This window comes from Drosophila montana, unplaced genomic scaffold (genome assembly GCF_035044405.1).
Source record: "Drosophila montana isolate Dmon_TW-CO22-7 unplaced genomic scaffold, ASM3504440v1 contig_1083_1, whole genome shotgun sequence".
NCBI classification, from domain to species: Eukaryota; Metazoa; Arthropoda; class Insecta; order Diptera; family Drosophilidae; genus Drosophila; species Drosophila montana.
This window is the reverse complement of record NW_026996074.1, coordinates 1,024,549-1,049,872: the sequence shown is the minus strand read 5'-3', so window position 1 is coordinate 1,049,872 and position 25,324 is coordinate 1,024,549. Positions and strand designations below refer to the sequence as shown.

At 39.5% G+C, this 25,324-nt stretch overlaps 4 protein-coding genes and 1 long non-coding RNA gene across 20 annotated transcripts in view; 2 read left to right on the top strand and 3 right to left on the bottom strand.

Moving 5' to 3' along the window:
* Positions 1 to 302: 302 nt before the first annotated feature.
* On the bottom strand, positions 303 to 2,035 carry betaTub85D (beta-Tubulin at 85D). Its single transcript, XM_064683489.1, has 2 exons — positions 1,482 to 2,035; positions 303 to 1,428 (listed from the first exon to the last, which is right to left on the bottom strand). The coding sequence occupies exons 1-2, from the start codon at positions 1,872 to 1,874 to the stop codon at positions 481 to 483; spliced, it is 1,341 nt and encodes a 446-aa protein (XP_064539559.1). The 5' UTR covers positions 1,875 to 2,035; the 3' UTR covers positions 303 to 480.
* Positions 2,036 to 2,239: 204 nt separating this feature from the next.
* Positions 2,240 to 12,577, bottom strand: Task7 (TWIK-related acid-sensitive K[+] channel 7). Of its 5 annotated transcripts, XM_064683890.1 has the most exons (6): positions 6,520 to 6,775; positions 6,253 to 6,399; positions 5,098 to 5,253; positions 3,275 to 3,336; positions 2,797 to 3,197; positions 2,240 to 2,725 (listed from the first exon to the last, which is right to left on the bottom strand). In XM_064683890.1, the coding sequence occupies exons 2-6, from the start codon at positions 6,377 to 6,379 to the stop codon at positions 2,452 to 2,454; spliced, it is 1,020 nt and encodes a 339-aa protein (XP_064539960.1). In that variant the 5' UTR covers positions 6,380 to 6,399; positions 6,520 to 6,775; the 3' UTR covers positions 2,240 to 2,451. The 5 variants fall into 5 exon arrangements, with proteins under 5 accessions (XP_064539960.1, XP_064540034.1, XP_064540127.1 ...); XM_064683964.1 differs by lacking the exons at positions 6,253 to 6,399; positions 6,520 to 6,775 and adding an exon at positions 12,553 to 12,577; XM_064684057.1 differs by lacking the exon at positions 6,253 to 6,399 and having other exon boundaries at positions 6,520 to 6,773.
* On the top strand, positions 6,871 to 12,141 carry alpha-Man-IIa (alpha-mannosidase 2). 2 transcript variants are annotated; one of them, XM_064682951.1, is made up of 6 exons: positions 6,871 to 7,094; positions 7,165 to 7,567; positions 8,156 to 8,291; positions 8,351 to 9,808; positions 9,885 to 10,944; positions 11,007 to 12,141. In XM_064682951.1, the coding sequence occupies exons 1-6, from the start codon at positions 6,981 to 6,983 to the stop codon at positions 11,184 to 11,186; spliced, it is 3,351 nt and encodes a 1,116-aa protein (XP_064539021.1). In that variant the 5' UTR covers positions 6,871 to 6,980; the 3' UTR covers positions 11,187 to 12,141. The 2 variants fall into 2 exon arrangements, with proteins under 2 accessions (XP_064539021.1, XP_064539096.1); XM_064683026.1 differs by lacking the exons at positions 6,871 to 7,094; positions 8,156 to 8,291 and having other exon boundaries at positions 7,428 to 7,567.
* Positions 12,578 to 13,130: 553 nt separating the features above from the next.
* The window catches only part of pasilla (RNA-binding protein Nova-1-like protein passilla), a 31,162-nt gene continuing 18,968 nt past the window's right edge, over positions 13,131 to 25,324 (top strand). For 2 of the 8 annotated variants that reach the window (XM_064699641.1, XM_064699625.1), the window contains exon 1: positions 16,041 to 16,059. In XM_064699641.1, the coding sequence (XP_064555711.1) occupies positions 16,056 to 16,059 (4 nt within the window). In that variant the 5' untranslated portion in view covers positions 16,041 to 16,055. Of the gene's footprint in view, positions 13,178 to 16,040; positions 16,060 to 16,719; positions 16,746 to 25,324 lie in introns of those variants that run through there. The other 6 variants (XM_064699648.1, XM_064699573.1, XM_064699581.1 and 3 more) reach the window with 6 other exon arrangements.
* LOC135440470 (uncharacterized) lies at positions 15,507 to 17,593 on the bottom strand. Of its 4 annotated transcripts, none has more exons than XR_010438307.1 (4): positions 17,471 to 17,593; positions 17,033 to 17,341; positions 16,860 to 16,978; positions 15,507 to 16,035 (listed from the first exon to the last, which is right to left on the bottom strand). It is a non-coding gene; the product is annotated as an uncharacterized LOC135440470 (long non-coding RNA). The 4 variants fall into 4 exon arrangements; XR_010438309.1 differs by having other exon boundaries at positions 17,029 to 17,371; positions 17,471 to 17,569; XR_010438306.1 differs by having other exon boundaries at positions 17,033 to 17,371; positions 17,471 to 17,569.

Here is a 25,324-nt window from a genome sequence, read left to right as displayed (position 1 = left end):
GTTGCTTTCACTAATATTGGCCAGTGGTATAATCGGTGATTCCGCGAAGTACAGCAAGTTACAATGTTCTTCATTCTCCTCGTCTGTGCTGGGCATCTCAAAGTCGGTTGCCTTCCGTAGATCCGAGACGGGATGCGGTTTAATGCGCTTGCGACCGCGTACAAAGCCGCATCTTGAGGAAAGCGGCGTTTCGGGCATTGTCGAAGACATGACCATAAAATGTCACTTTGACAGTCCCTCCCAGCGGGCCCACAGCGTTGCCAGACATATATGTATGTAATTGATATTGGCACCATGGCAGATTTATTTAGACGCGGCTTTTTATTTGTGTGCTATGTATGTCGCACCATCAATAGGGAAGCAAAACTTCTAAACTATGTAACAAATACGTAACACAAGTGGAAAGTGGTTAAGTATGTAGTCGGTCGTTTGTTTCTTCTGATTGGGGTTGCGCGCATGTGTAAGAACTGTTGTTTCAAACTATTCGTCGCCGCCGCCTTCCTCATCCTCGTCGAATTCGCCCTCCTCGTCGGCAGTGGCCTCCTGGTACTGCTGATATTCTGATACCAAATCGTTCATGTTGCTCTCAGCCTCTGTAAACTCCATCTCGTCCATACCCTCACCGGTATACCAATGCAAGAAGGCCTTGCGACGGAACATGGCCGTGAACTGCTCGGAAACACGTTTAAATAACTCTTGAATGGCCGTCGAGTTGCCAATGAATGTAGCCGACATCTTCAGGCCTCTAGGCGGAATGTCGCACACGGCTGTCTTGCAGTTGTTTGGAATCCACTCAACAAAGAAGCTACTGTTCTTGTTTTGTATATTAAGCATCTGTTCGTCCACCTCCTTCATGGACATTCGGCCGCGGAAGATAGCCGCCACGGTTAGGTAGCGCCCATGCCGTGGATCACAGGCAGCCATCATGTTCTTGGCATCAAACATCTGCTGTGTCAGCTCGGGTACGGTCAGGGCGCGATACTGCTGGGATCCACGCGAAGTTAACGGTGCAAAACCGGGCATAAAGAAGTGTAGGCGCGGGAAAGGAACCATGTTAACAGCGAGCTTACGTAGATCAGCGTTGAGCTGGCCCGGGAAGCGCAGGCAGGTGGTAACTCCAGACATTGTGGCCGACACTAAGTGATTCAGATCACCATATGTCGGGGTGGTCAGTTTCAAAGTGCGGAAGCAGATGTCATACAACGCCTCATTGTCAATGCAGTACGTCTCATCAGTGTTCTCGACCAACTGGTGAACACTTAGGGTAGCATTGTAGGGCTCGACCACGGTATCCGACACCTTGGGAGAGGGCACCACCGAGAAGGTATTCATGATACGATCGGGATATTCCTCACGTATCTTTGAAATGAGTAAGGTGCCCATGCCGGACCCGGTGCCTCCACCCAACGAGTGTGTAAGCTGAAATCCCTGTTTGAGCAAGTGATTACCTCGCCTTTGGAAAAAATATGATTAGTACCTACCTGTAGACAATCACAGCCTTCAGATTCCTTGCGAACCACATCTAGCACAGAATCTACTAGTTCAGCACCTTCGGTGTAGTGACCCTTGGCCCAATTATTGCCCGCGCCAGACTGGCCGAACACAAAGTTATCTGGTCTAAAGATTTGACCAAATGCTCCCGAACGCACAGAGTCCATGGTTCCCGGCTCCAGGTCAACAAGTATAGCTCGTGGCACATACTTGGCGCCAGTGGCTTCATTGTAATAGACATTGATGCGTTCCAACTGTAAGTCACTATCGCCGTAATATGTCCCCGTCGCGTCGATGCAATGCTCGTCTGAGATGACCTCCCAGAACTTGCCGCCAATCTGATTGCCGCATTGGCCAGCCTGAATGTGCACGATTTCACGCATGATTACGACTACGAGAAACAATGAAATTCAATTTTGCTGGAAATATTTTTCCGAATTTTCTGGAGAGCAATTCCTATTTGGAAGGCAGAAACCGATTTAAATGATTTTTACGTATAATTTTCTTACTTTTTCTCTATACGTGTATCGTAGTCGAGTCGATGTTGGAATGAGACTGGCACAACTTAAAAATGCTAATGTCCTATGCTAGACTACTTCGATTCTACAAATTTTGAAAAGTGTAAAAATTTTTTTTAGGTAAATGTGTATGGGTACATACATACATACATTCATACATACATATATTTGACCGATTTATTAATAATACAGTCTGTATAGTTTTGATAGATAGTAATATTTATGTATAGTTTATATTTTGAAGGATTAGCTTCTATTTTTCTATATTTAGAACTGAGGAATACATCTACTTATGGTGGTTGGGTTCTCTACGTGGGTCTCTCAAAAACAGATATAATTTGGCAGCCTCTGCAGAGGCCAGACTCTGTATTATCACTAGAAGAATTTGGCATATACATATGTATGTTCATTTGACTGCCGGAATTTGCCGATGCCGAATCTATTAAACGGATGCACGCTTCAGACAAAGAGTGCTTTCAATTATATCCATCGGCTGGAAATCCGGATCAACAAATTGCTCGTGGTTTAAACACCGTGTCCCACCCATGCATGTGCAAGAGCACAGGGACACCGTCTCATCGTTTTCGGTCGTGTAGTTGTTTTCCAAGAGCTTCCCGTGCATGTTGTACGTAGACTCGTCATCAAATGTGAGTGGCTGGTTGCCAGCAGCAAGATTTTGGGCATCCTGTTCGTCCCTCTTGGCGTCTTCGGCTTGCCTACAGCGAAAATAGAGAATAAAAACCATTATTGCTTAGCTCTTGAACTATAGATCTAAAAAGGGACTGACATTGTCATGAATCGTAGTACAAGCAGGTTAATACTGGCGGCTACCACTGCTAGTCCAAACAGTATAAATACTAAGCTTAGGGCCACATATCCGGGCTTGTTCGTCAGCGCCTGGTCATTTTGGAGGGCCACATAGTCTCCAAAACCAATAGTGGTCAGCGTGACAAAGCAATAGTAAAAGCTGTCAAAGTAGCTCCAGCCCTCATAGCGAGAGAAAACAGCTGCTCCGGTCGTTATAATAATCGAGGAGAGCATTCCAGTGGCCAACATCAGGTTCATTTCAGTGGCGTCAGTGCATCGCGCTCCACTTGCCCGCTTTGCGCGTCTAATTATCACGGACGCAAACTTGTTCAAACGCTCACCAATGGACTGGAACATAACCAACCCAAGGGGAATGCCCACCTAAAAGGGAAACATATATTAGCTTCAGATAAATGAGAGCAGCTTGTGCTAGTTAATAAGTATTTAGTATTTCATACCATCGCATAGAACATTGTAAATAACTTTCCGGCCACAGTGGTTGGCGTGGAGTGCCCATATCCTGAAAAATATAAATATTCCGCACATACATATAAATATACACACATGCATCTGCATATATATATATATATATATATATATATAACGTGCACCTACATCACATAAGGTAATCTCTATATATAAAACTGTTTGTCCTGACTGACTGACTGACTAACTGACTGACTGATTGGCGATCAACGCACAGCCCAAACCGTAAGAGCTAGGAAGCTGAAATTTTCACTGTAGCTACCTTATGGGATGTAGGTGCACGTTAAGACGGGGTTTCAGGAAATTCCACCCGCAAGTGTGGCAAAATCGCGAAAAACGTTTGTATGTAACTTTTTTGTTTACCATCGGATCGGCCTCAAACTTATTTTCAAAGATCTTTGTTCAAATTCATTTGAGGGGTGTTTCACACTTTTCGAAAAATACGTTCCTCCTTGGTGGAAATGGAGGTCAAAGATTTGGTGGGTGACGTTTCGCGCTTAAATTCATTTCCAGAGATCTATAAGAAAAATCATTTGATACGTGTTTCACACTTTTCGCAGAATTCAAACTTCTTCGGGGGGAATGCGATTTAAAGAATTTTTGGGCGAAGTTTTAAGTTGTGTCCGATTTGCTTCAAACTTATTTTCAAAGCTCTACATGAGTACTTAATAAGTACGTATTTCAGCGATTTGGGAAATTCCACCCGATACAGTGGTAAATTGGTGGAAAACGTTTGTATGAAAGTTATTTGTTTACCGTCCGATCAGTTTCAAAATCATTTCAAATTTTTTTGAGAACATTGATTTTATAACATACGTGCCACGGGCAAGGTCGGGTTATACCCGCTAGTATATATATATAACTGACTGACTAACTGATTGATGATCAACGCACAGCCCAAACCGAAAGAGCTAGGAAGCTGAAATTTGCACTGTAGTTACTTTATGTGATGTAGGTGCACGTTAAGTGTGTAAAAATCGCGAAAAAAGTTTGTATGCTACTTTTTTGTTTACCAAAGATTTGGTGGATTACGTTTCGCGCTCAAATTCATTTTCAAGAATCTTTATGAAAAATCATTTGGGACGTGTTTCACATTTTTCGCAGAATCAAAGCATCCTCGGTAAAAAGTGAGATTCTATGACTTTTTTGGGGAAGTTTTAAGTTTAGACCGATTTGCTTCAAACTTATTTTCAGAGCTCTGCATAAGAGTTTAATGAATACATGTTTCAGCGATTTGGGAAATTCTATCCGTTTACCGTCCGATCAGTTTCAAAATAATTTTCAAAGATATTTGAGAAAATTTATTTTATATATACCCGCTAGTATATACATATATATATATTCCCGTAACAATATTGGTCTTAAGCCGTTTTAGATTCGTGAAAAAAATTAATCAGACCACATTTTCTAAGCCCTATTCATACACCAGTCTGAATAACTTTGGCACTTTTCAATTAATTATTTATTGAGTTTGACATAATCTGATCATAAATAGTTGAAAAATCGTTTCATATAAAGTTATTAGAATGAGCTAGCAAAATGTGCATTAATATCCTAATTATCTGATTAACTCATGAATTTGACTATACTTTTTAAATATACACAAATAAATAATATATTGTCTCGGTTCTTATACTGATGTGTGTTTTGCACGCGTCATTTAAGTTCTTATATTTATATTTTAAAAACTTGATGTATTTTGGATTCGTGCGGCTTTCATAAGCTTTATAATTAATTTTTTGTTATATTTAAATCAATACAATTTAATTGCATTAACATTACATGTAATATTTACCAATCATTGCTAGCACCACAGTGGCGAAATAAAATGCGCCAGCGAATTTCCACTGAGGTCCCGCCTTGTGTGGTTTGTTCTCTATTATTACTATTTCGATCATCCGGTAGTCTTCTGCACTCACATTGTATTTCTCAACGAAATTATTCTTTATCGCTACGGCATGAAAACAAAATTTGATCCGAGATCCAATATCAATATTCAAATTCAGGGCCAATTATTAAATAAAAAGTAGCATAAGAAGCGATAAGATAACACAGATCAATAGCTCGTATTAAAAACAAGTCGGGGGTGCCCGACTAGGGGATACCCTGAACCTTCTCCAAGGTTAACACTTTTTTACCTATTCAATGGGTAAAGGGATAACTAGCAGTATTAAAAATATGTATAACAAAAGTGAGTTCCCTTCTGCCGGTGTAGAGCCACTTGCCATTTCCACATATTTTACATCCCTTTCAAGAACTGGTATTGATTTAAGAGGAACTGAACTAAAACAATTCTATTATGTGTGCTTATGTATAGTGAAGTTCTTGTGCTTTGCGAAAGCTGTCACCTGTCTTTTCAACAACTTCAATAGCTTCTTAACTGATCCTAAGGAAGTTTCGCGCAGTAGCTCATTTTGTATAGAATATTCGTACATTCGAAACCGAAATTCGTTATACATTCATATTGATTGCTTGGAAAGGGAGCAAGTAATCAATGATTTAAAAAAAATGGTACTGCGCGTACACAACGAAGACCTACGTTCAAGTCGCCAGCTGTTATAGGTTCTGAGATCGACGCGTTCATTCATACGGACACACAGTCGAACTTAGTTAGATCGACTCGACTATTGATGTTGACCAAGAATAAATGTACACACATTTGCAAAAAACCTTACAGTCTTTTTATCCATTTTGGTTTGGTTTAGGGTATTCAAAATTATAGGTATTTGGTTAATTTTATATTCGAATTTTAAATAAAAACATAGATACATATATAATCTGTTACAAAAATAAAAAAAAAAGAGCCAGTTATAAAACGTTGGGAATGCATGATGAAGATGATTTGGATTTAAGGTAATTTTTTGTTTTATTTTGACGGGTGATTGCGAATAGTAGTTGGTGCTTTTGAATCTTGCCGGAGTATATACTGATCACATATATGTATATGTACCTTGCAAAAATTCCCAACGCTTTGCTTCAGTTTGTGATTCAAGCGAGTCAAAGACTGCCGCTCCGATGAGCAAATAGGTAAATGTGCACACCACCAGCGACAGGGTTCTAACGTTCTGACGCTTCATGGCGCAATGGACAACAAATTCTAAAAATGTATGGCGACAAGGTTCAATTAGCATTTAAATGTAAAGCTCAAGGCATGGGCGCGGCTTGTGGACGCACTTAATGCAAGGCTTAGAGGTTTGCACAATGCTACGCTATTTACTTATATCGCTTGCTTATGGATGCCTCTGTAGTGGATGCTGCCAAGGATTCTGCAGAAATCGATATACTTGCGTACACATACACACGAACAGTTTAAGATTCAACGCTTTACTATATTCTCCTGGCTTCAAAGCTCAGTGCAGTGCTGGGCTTACAATTTTCACATGTAACACCATTATGATCACACTGTGTTTTATATTTCCAACAAAATATACTTTTATTTAATTAACCGTAAACCGATACGCTTTGCGGGAAAATCGGAAAATGAAAGGCAGGGCTGTCACTTCGATCGAAGTGAGATAGGTGGCAGTCCTATTTTTTGCTTATCGATATATCGGTTCATCGCTTAGCTTGGCATTTGTTTATGTGAAAAGACCACGCAAGTCTTTTCGGAAGTATAAAAAGCAGCAGCGTCGCTACTTTTAAAAACATTGAGGGCATCAATGCCCAATTAATACAGACATGCTGCGCATTCGTCGTCGCTTTGCGCTACTTATTTGTTGTGGATGTCTCCTCATTTTTCTCAGCCTGTATGTAGTCCTTAATTTTGCGGCACCGGCTCCGAATGCGAAAAAGGTAATGTGCTTGTGTGGTTGTGATGGATTTTGATTAGTACCAACTCTTAAGTTTATTTATATGTTGACAGCCAAATTATATAGCGCTTGAAAACAAGCTGCAACAACTGGAGAATGTATTGCTACAAGAGGGCCACGAAATGCGAAATTCACGCGAACGTTCTGCAAAAAGACCGGCCAAAACCAGAGAAAATGACGATATTCTAGCCGTCGATTCAGTCAACAATGAAGCCGACGAAGCTGGAGAATGTGCTGACGTAGTTAATCAGTTGCCGCAAGTGGATGTGCAAATGCTCGAATTATATGACCAAATGTCGTTTGCCGATATTGATGGCGGCGTTTGGAAGCAAGGGTGGAACATAAAATACGATCCGCTCAAGTACAATCAACAACACATGCTGAAAGTGTTTGTTGTGCCGCACTCCCATAACGATCCCGGCTGGATAAAAACGTTCGAGGACTATTATAACGCTGGTGAGCCCATCCAAAGTTCTACACTAGTCTTACTCGCCGTACGCGAAACTACTGCATTTTTCAATTTAAATGCATTGGCTTAAAGCACTTAAAACATTTGCGCGACAAAAGCAAGCCAATACAATGTTAACAGTATATTTTTAATTTTCAATTAGAATATTGCTGCAACAGACTTGATAATCATCTGCATACACTTTAATTAACATTTTCCAGAGATAATTACTCTATGGTATGATAGCCGTTTTTATTATTTGAATTCAATGAGTTAGGAAACGCTTAATTTAAATCGAAATTCCTGAAAAATGTTTCAAACGAAAAGTTTTGTAATTCAAGGAATCAGTATTTGATTATTGGAGATAATATAAGATATATAACCATCAGGTGATTAAAAAAGTAAGCTTTAAAATTAAGAGACTATCTACTATGCCTTACTTTTTTGTGGTCGAAGTTGTCTTCTCAAAAGTTTAACACTTTCCTAATAATGTGTTGATAATGTTGAAACTATCATTTTTGGTAAAATCAGTAAACATGCATACTAAACACGTGTTTTTAATTGCTTTGATTAAAGTTATCAATTTTTTCTGACAGATACAAAACACATCTTATCGAATGCGTTGCGGCATCTAACTGAGAATCCTGATATGAAATTCATTTGGGCTGAAATTTCATATTTTTCACGTTTTTTTGAAGATTTAGGCGAAAACAAGAAGCAGCAAATGAAAATGTATGCAATTGAATTGAGAAATTTTAAATTAATGTAACGCACATTAAAAATTTTTACAGGATTGTAAAGAAGGGCCAGCTAGAATTCGTTACCGGTGGGTGGGTAATGCCCGACGAGGCCAATTCGCATTGGCGTAATGTGCTCCTGCAACTGACGGAGGGTCAGTCCTGGTTAAATAAGCATCTGAACGTAACGCCCACCGCATCCTGGGCTATAGACCCTTTCGGGCACAGCCCTACTTTACCTTATATACTCCAAAGAAGCGGTATAAGGAATCTACTTATACAGCGTACACATTACTCTGTGAAGAAAGAGCTAGCACAGCAACGGCAGCTGGAGTTCTATTGGCGTCAGACATGGGAAACGCGTGAAAACACAGCCCTGTTCACGCACATGATGCCCTTTTACTCCTATGATATTCCGCATACATGCGGTCCTGATCCCAAGGTATGCTGTCAGTTCGACTTTAAGCGCATAGGTGGATTTGGACTGAGCTGCCCTTGGCGCGTCCCGCCTCGTCCAATCGACGAAAGCAATGTGGCCGCACGCTCCGAAATGCTGGTGGATCAGTGGAAGAAAAAGGCCGAATTGTACCGAACGAACGTATTGCTGGTGCCCCTGGGCGACGATTTTCGATATAAACAGAACGTGGAATGGGATGTGCAACGTGTTAACTATGAAAAGCTTTTTGAATACATCAACGGTAATCCGAATTTCAACGTGGAGGCCCAGTTTGGTACACTAAATGAGTATTTTGAGGCCGTGCATCAAACTGGACAGAATTTTCCTTCTCTGAGCGGCGATTTCTTTACCTATGCGGACCGAGCTGACAACTACTGGAGTGGCTATTACACCTCTCGTCCATATCATAAGCGCATGGATCGCGTGCTCATGCACTATTTGCGAGCCGCGGAAATGCTTCATGCCTGGCAGAATTGGGACGCGCAAGCTGGTTTTAGCCAAAAGCTAGAACTGGCTCGCCGAGAGCTATCGCTTTTTCAGCATCACGACGGCATCACAGGCACCGCTAAAACGCATGTGATGCAGGACTATGAGAAGCGCATGGTAGATGCCCTTAAGACATGTCAGTTTGTAATGCAACAGGCAGTTTATCGGCTGCTCACGAAGCCATCAATTTACAGTGCGGACTTAAATTTTCACTATTTTACGTTGGATGATTCGCGCTGGCCCGGCGTAGGTGTGGAGGAGAGCCGCACTACAATTATTCTCGGCGAGGAACTACCCACAAAGCATGTTGTCTTGCACAACACTGTTCCGCACTGGCGGGAGCAGCTAGTGGATTTTTATGTTTCTAGCCCGTTTGTGAGCGTTAGCGATTTAGCAGGTAATTCAGTGGAAGCGCAAGTGTCACCCGTCTGGAGCTGGCATCACGATACGATCAGCAAAACCGTCAATCCACAAGGCTCCACAACTAAGTACCGTATTCTTTTTAAGGCACGCGTGCCGCCCATGGGACTGGCGACTTATTTACTAACGGTCTTAACATCAAAGCCCGCGTAAGTTGTGTATATGTTAAACAATGCAAATATTTTACAAATCCTTTATCCTATTTCTTTAATTGATAATGTGTAGTCACACCTCCTATGCTTCCCATTTACTGTTCAACGGCAGTCCACTTTCGGTGAGTTTAGGCCAATATCCAGAGGATACCAAGTTTAGTGAGCATAGCGAGTTTTCACTGCGTGTAGGCACCGGGCCCATATTGGCTTTTTCCGAATATGGCTTGCTGAAATCGATGCAGCTAACACCTGACGGCCCCCCCGTGCCCGTGCACCTCAAGTTCCTTAAGTATGGCACTCGCACGCATGGAGATAAGTCCGGCGCCTATTTGTTTCTGCCAAATGGGCCCGCAGTGCCGATAACGGGAAATCCGCCTGTTGTACTTGTCAGCGAGGGAAAGTTGGAGTCGTATGTTAGCGTAGGCTTGCCCCACGTGATCCATCAGACCATTCTGCGTGGCGACGCACCCGAAATACGCAACTTGGTGGATATTGGTGTTACCGACAACATTGAAATTGTCATGCGCTTACAGACGCGCATTGACAGCGGCAGTACATTCTTCACGGACCTAAATGGACTGCAATTAATCAAGCGGCGACGGTTCGAGAAACTACCGTTGCAGGCAAACTATTATCCGGTGCCATCAGCCATGTTTATTGAGGATGCCAACATGCGGCTGACGTTGCTAACAGGACAGCCGTTGGGTGGTGCCTCCCTGGCCTCGGGAGAGCTAGAAATAATGCAAGACCGGCGACTAGCAAGCGACGATCAACGTGGCTTAGACCAGGGCGTGCTGGACAATAAGCCAGTGCTACATATTTATCGCCTTATTCTTGAGAAGATCAACGGTTGTGTACGTCCCTCGAAAGAGCATCCCGCTACATACATGACTAAAGAGGCACACAAGGCTTCCCAAGAACTGCTTGATCCATTGGATAAGCTTATTTACACAGAGAATGAGTGGACGGGTGTACAGGAGCAATTTGGATATCGTCACGTGCCGGCCAACGAGGATCTAGACGTCGTTGTATTGCGCCGCTTAACAAATAGTACGACCAAGAAGCAGCGCGTTGGTTGCGTATTGCACCGTACACAGTTATTGCAGTGCAACGACGAGTCACCAGTGGAAAAAGTGAGTCCGCTTTACTGATATCGATTTACTGCATCACAATAAATATTATATTTTTTAATCAGTTTAACGTATGTAATATATTGCAAAATGAAGAGGAGCCGAAACTTATCGACCGCTGTCAGCGCACCACATTAACATTCCTGCAAGATCTCGAACAGTTTGAGCCGAAACTGGCGCCTTTACTATGTCCTATGGAAACCGCCGCCTATATAATAAGTCATAACGTTGGCAATGACAGCTGAACAGCAGCCATTCTCTCAGGCAGTAAAAGTTGGAACACCTTTGACTAGGTTAATGCACGCAAACTTAATTTATAGTTAAGCACGTTAAATTACTTTAATACTGACCAAACAGCAAAACACTGCGTATGTGAATCTCAATTACGTACATTTTATTGTTTTGTGTAGTTATAATGGAATCCTCGATAAAAGAGGGCTTTGCGTATAGTTTTAATAATTTTATTTTGTTTTGTGTGATATTTCTAAAATCTCTATCGATTTTATGCAACCAAACCTTTGATCGAATAATTCTTAAATTAATTTTATGTCTAGTATTACAATATTAGATGTGATAAAACACGATTTTATTCGACACATTCATAAAAATTGACTGTATATGAATGATTCATTTCATAATTTAGTAGCTGACCAAAAAATTGAAATATATCATCATATTCGCAAAATAACAATTGGATAAAATTCTTTAGTTTAAAAAGTAAGAGTGCTCTAGTCGAGCCGTGCCGTGCGCGGAGCTTCCCTAAAACCAACGCTGAGCTGTCCACAAATACATACACAGAATAATACAACACACACGCACGCACGACACTTGCTCTGCGCTGCTTCTTCTAGCTCCACACTATGGGAAACGCTTTCGTGATTTACTTCAGTGTTTATTGTCCGATCTTTATGAAATTGTAAGGCCAAACGTATGCAAACGCCAAATTTAAAACTGTATCTCTAATTTTTTTTTATGTTATACGAGAGTCTACATACTATATCCAGTTATTAAATCCTTGGACATATGCTAAAACCCCAATTTTTTATAGAATCAATTTTAAGAAAAAAGATGAAGTTATCGTTAATTTTAAACATAAGAATGGACAGTCGGTTATGACTAGATCGACCAGCTGTTAATGCTGAGTAAGAATAAATACTCATTATGGGGTCGCAGTTGCTTCCTGATGCCTGTTACATACAATTCACAAAGTTATTCTACCCTTTTTACTCAATTTCAATGGGTTCAGGATATAAAAATGAGTACCTCGAATAAAAGCGGATTTTGTCTTCATTCGGGTTGCTAAATAAAAATATTGTCAATGGAGCACGAAACTTGGATTTATAGCGTTTTCAGATACTGCCAAAAATGTAAAGAATAAAATAAACAAGTTATTTGATGATTGCTAAACTATATATATATCTATATGTATATATCTAATTATCCATTTAAATTTCACGATAGAGTGTTTTTTCTTATGTATTGTATAAAAACGAATACAATACTCTTTAAAACATCAGGTATATAATTGCTTGGGACAACTGTAAAGTCCCAAAAGAGTTGTCGAAGCTTTAAACTTAAATTAAAAATTAAGTTGTCAATTAACATTCGTACCATCGCTCATCCCGCGTGGGGTGCATCAATGGGATTGTTTTGATAACAGTTTTCGTATTGTTCCTTGTGGGAATGGAGCCCCCATCAAAATTGTGTTAGCAAAGAACGCGTGCTGTGTGGAAAATGCACAATAGAAGTTTAAATTGAATCCACATTGAGCGTGAAGTGGTTGTCTTCTGAGTGCCAACACGAGCAAGGGACGGCTAAACTCAAATGGATTGAGAGAGACACAATGAGAGAACGCTACACACTTTGCTCTTGCTCTCCAATTGGAAATGGGCAACGAAAGCAAAATTGAAACACACACAACGACATGCCAGGCACACATATATGCAGTGCTCTCACAACATGCATTGATGTGCGCACGTGTATGTATGTATGTGTGTTTACTGCGAGCAACCACTGACTGGCCCACCATCATCACCATCGGAATTTTAAGTTCTGTACGAAAATCTCAGCTACTCAGAGAAACACAAACAGAAGCAGCAAAATACGAGAGAGTCAAAGAGCGATAAACCATACATATGTAAGTAGAGCAAGCCAAGGCAGTTTTTAGATACGACGAGCACGTTCAGTGTCCAGTTCAGTTCAGTTGAGTTCAGTCAGAGTCAGAGCGTCGTCATCAGTGAGTTTTGTTTATATGCTACATATATAACAATATTACAACGAAATAGGCACAAATAGTGCTGCCGTACTATATACATATATACTGACATACATAATGTGTGTACATTTATTAAAGTGGCCCGCAGGCGGCAGAAACGACATATGTACATACTTATATCGAGTATCTAATCCAATGAACATTTACAAAAGTGCTATCAATTGTTCAATCCAAACCGCTTTGGATATTTTGTCGTTGTTGTTGTTGTTGAATTTTAAAGTTCGCCTGAACAAAATTTAATTAAATTTAGTTCCGTATATCGGACATACATACGTATATAAATATTCAAAGTTGCCATGTGTATCTCTCTAAGCTCTTTGCGTGTTTGTATGAGTGTTTGAGCGTGCAAGTGTGTTTATGCGTCGCATGTTAGTTTCTTCTACGTTCTTTATGCCGTCTTCTAATTTCTGTCGATGTGTGCGCGTATCTGTGTACCCTTACTTGTATACACGCGTGCTTCTTGTGTGCTTTTTGTGAACTACGTTTTGTTTCAATGCCAAAAAGTATCTATGTGTGCCTTTGCTCGCCAGCTTTGCCTTTGCCTGGCATTCTGGTTACATAAATACTCACACCCTAGCAAGACGTAGCGAATGTGTGTGTGTGTCTCTGTGGGTATGTGTGTATTTACTAAAATGTTAATGTACTAGTTTTGAAGGCGTCCGCCATTCGACAAATTAAATTAACACTGCAAATCTAATCGTTGACAAAACAATCACATTTCCATTAGGATAAGGCTGGTTGTTTATTGAAAGCAGCTGGTCCACCAACATTAACAACAACAACAACAAGAACAACATGTGTTAATTATTGGCAACAACAAGCTGCCTTAGCCACTCGGCTCAGCTAATTCCAATGGTCAAATGTCATGCAAAAAGCAACACAGAAAAACATTCAGAATCTGGCAAGTCCGAAGAAGAACGACATAAGCTCAGAAAAAATGAGCGAACAAACGAAAAATTAAAATCAACGACGTCATATAAAAGTGTGTCAAAGTAGCAGCGCGCACACACACAATTACAGTCTTGCTGTCTGTGTGTTTGTGAGGTGTGCGAGCTGTGGCAAAGCTTTTTCTACCAGTCAGTCGCTCTCACTCTCTATTTCTCTTCAGCTCTCTCTATTCTTTGCTCTCCTCTGGCTGCAAGCTGATAAAACGCAGCGCACACTGCGCGTATACATAATTTACAAACATACACATATTTATATTACATACATATATTTTATTTAAATGATTTCTGTTCGTTTGCTAACGAGTTTTTCACGTTATTGTTAGACTTAGGCTCCCTCACGTACACTTTTACGTAGGCGAACACACGAGATTTTCATATTTCATAGCGCTTCTAGCAGACGCTTGAAACATATGGCGCGAGAGCATTCTTCTACAAGCTTATACATATGTAAATACATTTAGTTATATACATATTTCAGATATATGTGTAAATACATACGAACGAATATATTTACGTATTTGTGTATGTATGTAGTTGTTGAATTATGTCATAAGCAATTTGGTTTTGGTGTTCAATAGACATTCAAAATACTTTAGTCAAACGTATCGTATGAAAAAATTTATAATTATTATTGAAAGCCTTTAGGGGCACAGGAAATAAAAGAGTTGCCCCAAAACTGTCTAGTAAATGTGTGTGTGCAGCAATTTTCCGAGGCTTGCATGAAAACCTAGTGCCCTAATAAGCGCTAACGGCATACACAATGTGAAAGAAAGGCAGGGAGTAACACACAAGCACAGAGAGAGTGAGAGAGAAAGAGAGCAAGAGAGTAAAAGCGATAGAATCCAACTGCTTCTGGTAGGCAACTGAGAGCGAGAGTATTAGGATGAGAGCGCGCTGTCGAGTGGGTACAAAAAGTACATGACACAAAATATAATTGAAATTAATTTTAAAACAAACAGCTCACAACGCAATTCAATTGTATTCAATGCAAAATTTTGAGGCTATGCCTCCGGATGACAGTATTCTACAATTTAATGGGCAAACAGAATTGCGCGCCAAGAAAAAGGATACGCAACAGCTACTCACACACCAAAAAATGTGATCAGTTGGGCACGTGTACGTGGCACACGCATTTGTATAATTGTACAATGTGTGTTTGCTGAGAGGCAGAAAGAGCGGCAGTGCGTCCAGCGATGCTGGCAGAAAACTTTTTGCGCCAATTGGTTTAAATAACTATTAATAAAATATTGTCTAAAGGATTTTTTTTTTTTACATTTGCGAACGGTCGGCGTCAAAATTTAAAGCGTTTCTAACAAATGTTTTTACAGTTTGAGCCCATTGGATGTTACAATTTGTATTTAGGTTACCCTTCAGACTTACGTATGTGCGCGCTTTGTATATTGTTTTTTGATTACATTTGTTTTGCTCTCTCCTCTAAACCTTTTATTTTTTTTAATGATATATTGGGAGAAGAATCAACCCAAAGGCTAGTGAAGAATTGAATATTATCGTACACAAGGCCACTCGGCGGCTGAACGATTGAATTGCACTTATAGAACTTGCCAATGCGTCGATATTTGTTCGGTTGTACAATTGTTGACTTGATTGATTTATTTAAAGAAAAGCACAGGGAAAGCTACAAGCAAGTCAGCTTGAATAAAAATGCGCTCGCTGACAGGGGCCTTCACGCCACCACATTCCGCTGTATGCTGAGCCTAAAGAGAAGGCACCTCATTGCGCAGGTCCGTGAAGGGCGCTAATGGCAACGGCACCGAATTCATCGGCATCGACAGTCGACCAATTTTTGCGTTAGAAACAAACGTGAGGCGAAGACGAACACGCAAAGCGGCGCGTGACGCATACGCAGAGTAACTGTGGAAAAGGAAATATACATGTGTATGTGTAGATATTATTTTAAATTATAGCACTTCCATATACATTATATACATTCATACGTACATATATATACATATATATATATATATATATATATATATATATATATACACAAGTTTATCTATATATACATATATATATATATATATATATATATAGATAAACAATACATACATGCATACATACATACATACATACAGTGGTAAAGAAGTGCCCGTTGCAATTGTGCTCGATTCTCTTTAGATCGATACCAGGGCGCTTAAAGTGATGTCTTCGTTATTTTCAAAATTTCTATGAAAGCAAATTTAATTCTCGCATTAAAATTAACGCGAACTATTAAGTGTGTTTGTGTCTGTGTATTTTGTGTTTATATAACACGTATTAAAGCAAACGAAGCAACTAAAATAACGACAACAACAACTGAAAAAAAAAAACGAGAAGAGCATCAACAAATTTGAGAAAGCAGCAGCAATAACAACAGAAACAACAACATTTGAGTGTCGTATGTAATTTATAAGAAATAAAAGCAGAATATTTAATATAATTATACAAAAGTGTACACGTTAACAACTGAAATCCTAATATAATAAAATACGATATAACGAATACAATAACAGCATATATACTAGTAAATATAGCCCCGCACTCAATTAATTGCAGCTGTATGCACGACTCCTTGCAGAAAGGTGAATATATTTATGTGAACATAAAATATGTACATACTAAGTATATGTAAGCATAAGTTCAATATTCAATTATTTTCTTTATTACTGCCTTGTGTAATAGTTAAACTTACTTACATACTTAACAGATTGTAGTTTATCCCGACATTCCACATCTTTTTGATAAGTGCCATGCAGTAATTCCAATCGTCTTTGCGCATTGTTGTGGTGTTGATTCCCTAGCTGAAACTTGTTGTCTAATGTAGTTTTCTATTTAATATTTTGCAAAGCAATAAAAAGTGTATACATACATATGTGTTCCGTGCAAACGATCTCAGCTAATCAAGCTGAGCTGCAGGCCTCTCTGTACTCGGACCGGGATATCAACTACTACTCGTTAATTTACTCGTTTATTCGCCGACTCCGACTCTTGATTCTACATTTTGTTGCTGCTGTAGCTGCTTCTACTGCTGCTTCCACAGTTGTTGTTGTCGAATGCAAATAGACATTAAATTGCCCGTTGCTTGTCGTTGCGTTTCATTTACATTGCCCAACCGCTAACATATCCTCCCCGATCCTCCTGAGCCCCGTTGTGCAATTCATGGAGCACCTAGTAATATCTGGGGTAAACGTTGCCGAACGAAGCAAGCCTATTCGCACGGACAGCCAACCGTAGGCACAGTGGGGCAAAGGTAAATAAAAAAAAACGAAATGAGAAAAGGCTTATGTAAACAAGCAAAGCAACACACCAAAAATTCGAGCAAAAGGCACGAAACGGCTGTTAACCTATTTGGCATAATTGCAACAGTGAGAGCCAACTGGCGATTCCGACTCTCTACTGATTGCCCGAGCCGGAGTATGTGTGTGTGTGTGAAGAGCTGCTTCGTAGCTAGCTCGGGTCGCACGGTGCAGGTTTTGGCGGGCAGGTCGAGAAACACTCTGAAGTTTTAATAAATAAATCGAATTTGCATTAAACAGAATTAAACAATTTGCCCTTACAATTTGAACAGCCTTGCGATGATTATTTATAACAAACAACAAACGAAATACAAACATGTACATCACAATACTTATTGGGATATGATTTAGGCAAAGTCATATTTAAGGTTTGAATCCAACTAACTAAGAAACCAGAGGAATCTGATTATAATCTTGATCAATCTAATAATTATTAGAATTTTCCAAAAGCTTCCTAATTGGACATCTAACATTTAATGGTAATTCATAAATTGTTCTGTGATTTATTTTGACCTGACATATGACGAATAAATAGTATGTTTATGAAACACTTCCCATCTTTGATTGTATGTACATATGTTTGTTGAACTTGAAAATGAATTGTGTTTTTTAAAATTATTGATTTAAGTCTGGGTGTTCTGTTAACTTAATCGAAATGCCATAATAGCATAAACAACACACAAAGACGCTAAAAAAACAGCAATACGAGCATTAGGTAAAGCCAAGTTTAAATAAGGGGCATATCCAATATCCATATCCATAATGATCGCCGTGCATACATGCCTCCAACGATAAATGGTTGTTCTGTTACGCGCTTCCGTATCGTTGTACATACCCTGCGAATCCTATGTTAAGTATTGTTGGGTCACCCAACAGGGGAGTGTAATCGAGTTTTGTATTAGTTTGCATGAGCAGTGGTATCTAGGCAATGGTGTTGACAAAACTATGTTTCTCTTTGCACTCCTCGCCCTCTCCGCCCTACTGTGCCTAATTGTGCGGCGTGCTTAATGCGTCAGCTGAGCGCCAAAGGAGCTAATGGAGCAGCTGCTACCACAATTTGTCCCAGAATTCGTTGATATATTAGCTAATACTTACTTTTAGATATAAATGCACATTTATTTGGAAAACCGGATATTACTATATATCATATATATATTGTATAATAGTCTAGTCAGAAGCACGACCAAAAACAAATAAACATTAACTTTCTTGACGTACGAATAAGTAATAGGATTGCTAATACTGATTCCATACATATATTATCCTTTGTATATGATAATGAATACACTTGGAGTCAAGGATAACATCTTAAAAAACGGAACTCGTGCGAATTTTTATAAGTGAAATAATAAAATAAGAGTGAGCGAATTCTAGCAGTCAAATGGCTATTTTAATATAGCTTTAAAGCCGGATTAAGCACATTTTCAAATTGATCACTTTAATGGGCTAGCTCCTCTGTAGGTTTTCACGTCGTCTCTAATAAGAGCCCCAATAGAACAAAATTACACAAATAGCACACTGTCGCGCCAGTTCTCAAGAGCAGCCACACAAGTAGACATGATTAGAACGAAAGGAGAGTCCTTCCACTTGTTTACTTGTCTCGGCCCCATGCCGCACTCAATTAGTTGTTCTTGTTGATGTTGTCATTTGACTGCCTTTTCGCTTTGCTGATTTATTTATGGATAAATTATTGACGCACCTTTTATTTAGAACTGCTGCTGCTTGGATAGGCACCTGCCAACAATAACAAAAACAACAACAAACACACTCACCGCCACACACACACACACGCGCGACGTTGGACGAGCGACCCAGCGACATAGTTTGCGCTGGTCTGTACTCGCCCGCAACTTGCCACACAAATTTGCATACAGCGCAGGCACACAGACACGAACACACACACACACACACACACACACACACACACACACACACAGACATAGCTGGCTGCATGTTAATTGTCCGCCTCCCTACATCGACGCTGAGGCACTCGTTTGGCCTAATTGTGCGCTTTTGATTTAGTTTCCATGACGTGGAGGCGGCATAGCCAGCTCCAACGCTCAGCCCAATGCAGCTGACAATGTGCATGTTGCGCTCAATCGTACTCTCTCGTATTTTCTCATTTTCTTCCCCCTCTCTCTCTCTCTCTCTCTATCTATCTCTCTCGCGATGCCTCGTGATGCTCTCTTGCAGAATTTTGCTAGCCCCAGCATTTTGCTGTTGCCACTGCACATTTCTCGCACCTTGAATATGTTTTATTAATTTAGTTGTAGCTCGTTCTTTTTGTTGCTTGGTTTTTTATAGCATTGGCCAGAGCGTGCTTTCAATATGCTTGGCTAGTTGTTGTTGTGCTTTTATTTATTTTTAAATTATTACGTGGGGTAACCTTCACCTATTTAGGGTAAACGAACAGCTCGAAATTCGAACATGTTTGTTAGGTTTATTTTGGAGCTGCGTTTAGAGAATATACAAATATGTAGACAATTATGTAACAAGTTAAAAAGCGTATGTATATTTTCTATTTATTAGTAGCACATGCTGCGGGAGAGAGGGCGTGGCGTATACGTTATATGGTGGCAACATCAGGGTACATGCATCAGACAACCAGTGCTTAGTGTTAAATTCTAATTATATAAGCTTATTAAAATTTATAATTTGGCTACCAAACAGCTGAAAAGTCCCTGCCGGCGCCTTTTATGCCGCGCCGACACAAACAGTGCAAGCAATATAATATTTATAACAAGCGACAAGTACACACCGACTACACACACATATCTGCATGTAAAACAAAAGATCTCTGAGCCGAGTCAACGAAATCTAAAGCCAAAATCCATGGAAACCAAGTAGTCGAGCAGCAGAGCTGATAAAGCCGCTTACCCCATTCGTTGCTTCTCGGTCATAAGCTGTAACCCTCAAAACAAAAACCAAATAAAAATAAAAAATGATATAAGTGTACGCCGTAATGACAGCAAATATGCCGCAGTCTCTGCTGCGAATAACGGCTAACAATGAGCATAAATTATGTGCACAAAGGATGCAATGGTAAAGAGGGATGCCGCGAAGCACTACTCGGCATTTGCATACAAGCACTCAAACTGAAGGAGCTGGACCTGGCCTGAGCTGTGGGAAGAAAAGGGGAAGTAGGGGCGTGATTTCGGTCACTTATATTTCTTGAATAGATGTCGACGCGTTGATACTATACCCTGTGTAATTATTTATAAACACAAACACACACTCACACACAGACACACACAAGCCTTCAGAGTCAGAGTACCCTTCATTGTTGACGAAACCTCCTCCAATCCATCCATGGGAATTGCTACTTTTAACTGGGGGTCAGTGGGCGTTGGTAATTTCATATCGCGTGCTTCCTTTATTGATTTTCGCTTTCATTTTTCATGCAACATGCGAGTCAGCAGCACGATAAACAAGAACAACTGTTTACAAATGCGAGTTGGATTAGCTAGGGCCCAGAACACTGGACGAAGGTAAAAAATACAAACAGAAGTATTTCAAGTTTTAAACCCACGAACGGGAGTCGATAATGTAATAGAGGTCGTCTCCTGGCCACCTGCCCCTACGTCGTTTTCCTGGTGGCATCCATTTCGCATTATTCTCGCGAACCCATTCATACTTGGCGCCCTTTTAGGTTTCTGAAGTGCTTACCTTTTGTAGGCAGTGTCCTTGCCAGCGGTACCAATATTAAAATATGCCTTACTAAATGTCAAACACCAAAATGTCCTGTGGGCCAGCACAAGCGATTGACGCTTAACCGTATGACATTTGCGTTTTTGTTATGCACCTTCATGTCGATGGCAACTTCCGCTCTGGCGCTACTTCCACTTCCCTGAGCCACTGGCAGCTCACAAAGCTTACTGAATCCCGGCCCAGCTCGGCGCTGCCAGTTATCTACTGGCCCGGCAGCACTGGATTCACAACTTGCTCGGCTCGATTCGTTTCCATTGTTAATTTAACTATGTGTGTTCGCATTTTGTTGTCCCATTTTCATTGGTTACGGCTGTTGTTATAATAGCGTGTGTTTTATTTTCTTTTTGTATATTGTATTTCTTTTATTCCTCTGGCTTCTGTTACATTGCCCTGCTCTCATCCATTTTCCGAGCTACAACTATCCATTAGGGGAAATTATTTGGTACTCGCTCGGCTTATTGCTTTATGCAGTATTTGTGGCTCCGATTTGATCACCCACGAAAACTTTCGGTAGGGTAAAGTTTAAGTTTGAGCAAGCTCAAAAGTATGCACCGAAATAAAATGGGCGAAAAACATTTATTTTTACTATTGCTTAACGCTGGCAACTTGTGAGGACAATTACTTATTATTCAAGACAACAATACGGATAGATTTTATTGTTTTCTAAAACATTCAACTAATTGGTTCGCAAATTTAAATTCAAGAATCCTGGTACATTGATCTTGTGGAAGATTCAATAGAAATAAATACTGCATTTAGGTTGGTGATTCTATGTATATACATGTACATATGAGCGTTACCCCAAACATATATTATATACGGAACAGCTAAAGCAGATAAAATAGTCCATAATATTTGAAAATTTGTATTTTTGAACAGGTCTTAACAAACATAAACCAGGCCGATATACATACTGTAAAAGAGGACCTAAGAGCATTAGTCAAACGATTGTCCAAGTGTGTGTATCCTTTGTAATTCGGTTGCCCTGTGCTGATGAAAAGCCACAGACAGCACGATTTATCGCACATGATGTTTGTCAAAGTGTGGAGATAAAAGATACAGCCGCTTAGAAAAAGATACGATGGCAGCATTAACAGCCGCTGTCAGCAGATTTGTTCAGCCTTAGAAAAGGCGATAAATGAGACCAAATGGACAAACAAAACAATCTTCTTACAAATGGGCATCCGTTCTGCGGCTGTTTCAGTTTGTTTCTGTCAAGTGACTTATGGCTGTAGATTAGTATCTAAAGTTGTGGCAATTGCATATCAATGCGAATAATGGCAGGCAGGCAATTGTGTGCTTACTAACTATTGCTAAATACTTATGTTTGTATGTATTGATGCACTCACTCGATGTGCGCTTATCAACGACAAGAAAACACAAACAATAATAAAGCAACTGAGCAGCCAGTGAAGACAGTCATAATAAAAACTATTTACTGATAACAATGTAAATACACACAAACACACACTCACACTTAAACTAAAATGCTCACTTGTGAGAGCGGCTGAGCAAACACTTGCAAACAGTCAAAAAGTTTTTAGAAAAAGTATATAAAAGATATACCAACAACAGCAGCAATGCTCTCTCTCACTCACTCTCTTGTTCTCTCTCCTCCATACACTCTCTATTTCTCTCTTCACTGCTCTTGCCCTCGGCAAACGCTTGAAATTCGTAGATACTTTAGTGTGCATGTGTGCATTTGTGTGAGTGCGAGTGTGTATATGTGTCTGTGTGTATGTGTGTATGTGTGTGTGTGTGTGTGTGTGTGTGTGTGTGTGTGTGTGTATGTGTGTGACGTTCGCTTGAAATTCATTTCGTTTTTAATTGTTTTCAGTTTTTGAATTTAGTTGTATTTGATTTTCACGTACTCGCACAGCTACGAGCTCGCTGGCTGAGAACTTTTTACTTATGCGGACATAAAGTATTTTCAAGTGTGCTGTGCAGCTAAATTCGAAAAAAAGACAACATATAAAAAAGAATCCAAAAAATACATTGATGTGAGTGCGCCAAGTGTTTTTTTGGGCAATTTTTAACGCTAACAATTTGTTAAATGAGCTCCAAGTGGCGGCCCGCAGTTGGAGTGTGGAGTGGTTCATGCGATTGCGGCGCCGCAATCTACACAAAAGCATAAAGTGTTAAAGAAACTCTTATCAGGCTGCAAGCATACCATTTAATTAAGCAACAGCTTGAGCCAAATCATTTTATTGATAGGGTGACTGGGGTGGGGGAACTGAAACCCACTGAATGTGCAACTAAGTAACTTCACTTGATTTGTGGGATTTACTTTTGCTTAATTTTCATTCTCACATTTATAAAATTTCTGTGGCCATTTTAGGCTCTCGTTTCTGGTATTTTTTGGCTGGCTGTTGTTTTTTGTCCGTCTGCTACTTCGCCTTATCAGCGAACACATAAGTAAAAATAAAAAAGCACTGCTTATATATAAAAATAATATGAAAACCTTATCGGCTCCGCTGTTCTGATAAGTTCTGCGACTTCGAGATAAGATTGAATTTGTTTTATGTGTCTGAGGGATGTGTGTTATAAGCGAGCATATTTTTTACATATGTATAAGTATATATATATATATATATATATATATATATGCATATATATTCTATATTCTATATTATATATATATTCATTTTGTTAGCTTTGCACAGGGGGCTCAGTTTGCTTTCAGCTTAGTAGTGAGCGCTTTTCAGTTGGAAACAAGTTCAACCTATTCAAAGCTTAAGCTTCATGAGCGCCAACCGTGATATATCAAAATCAAGTTTTTGTTGCTATTGAAAAATAATTGCTTTTTATTCATTAGGTGCATTAACTAGTTATATGTCATTGTACATTCAAATTTGAGTTTGTTTATTAATATGTATATGAAATGATTTGTCACCTTGACAAATATTTTTGAAACATCCGTGACCTAACTTTAATAAATATATTTAGCAAATGAAAGACACATTTGTTAAAGTATTACGTCTGTATACAACATTGACAATGCCATTCAGCCGTTTGTTAAAAGACAACAGTCTTACAAAAGATTTTACAACATTCCGGTTTTAGATTAGCCGAACAAAAAACGTGTCATATTATCATAGACATCTTATATGTGGTTCTCACTATTTTGTACCTTTTATCAGCTATTAACCTTAAGATAATGCAATAATAATTTTAAAAAATTTATTAGGAATCCGCTTTTAATTTTTAACCGCAATCAAAAATCCTCGCTCTGATTGAAAAAAATTCTTTATTATGAAAAGGCCCCAAAGCAGCAGCTGCATGGTATCCATCATCATTAACACATTTTCGGCTTGAGTGCATCAGTGACGTTGGGGACGATGGCAACGACAGCGACGACATGTTCGCCTTCCTCTCTAATCAGCCGTATGCCGAGACCAGTCTTCAGCATTTTCCTGATATAATTGATACATATAGAAATATATATATTCTGATATATTTCGGGGCAAACGAAGAGTTAATATTTTAATTTGTGCCAATTATTTTAATAACACTTGGGCTTTATAAATAGCTATAATTAGCCATGGCTTAAGTGAGTCAAAGAAGAAGAAGAAGAAGAACTTTTAGACTGGCTTTCGAATAAATAAAGATGTCCAGAAACCTAAAAATAATGCACAAAACTGTTTTATAGCTACAAAATTTTAGCTCATCTAACAGTCTAGCATTCTCGTCATATATATAAGGTTTTATTTTCGATTTATTTATTTAAAAATTAAATTTCAAGGACTCAACGCACACCCTAACTAAAAAGTCGAGTGTTTTGTGTTGCAATGGTAAGAGGGTTGCGGGGATTTCCGCTAAATGACAGTTGCGTTCACATTGCCAAGTTTTTCATTTGGTTTTCTGGCTTTGTTTAAGAAAACGAATTTATCGCCATTTTGAATCACCTCGACATATTAAGCGGAAATTTTCTAGCAAATCATTAATTTATTTGATTGAAATACTAAATTACTAATCGCGCAAAAGTAACAGGTTCTCGTTACTTGTCCCTCGCTCCTATATTCTCAGAGCCGAAACCTTCTCTAAGCTAGGAACTTGTTTTGCGGCATCTGCTGCTTAAACATTTTTTTCTCGTTGATTACTAATTTCTTCAGTGAATGCAAATTTGTTTTTGTTTTTTGCCATCATGACAGGTTCTA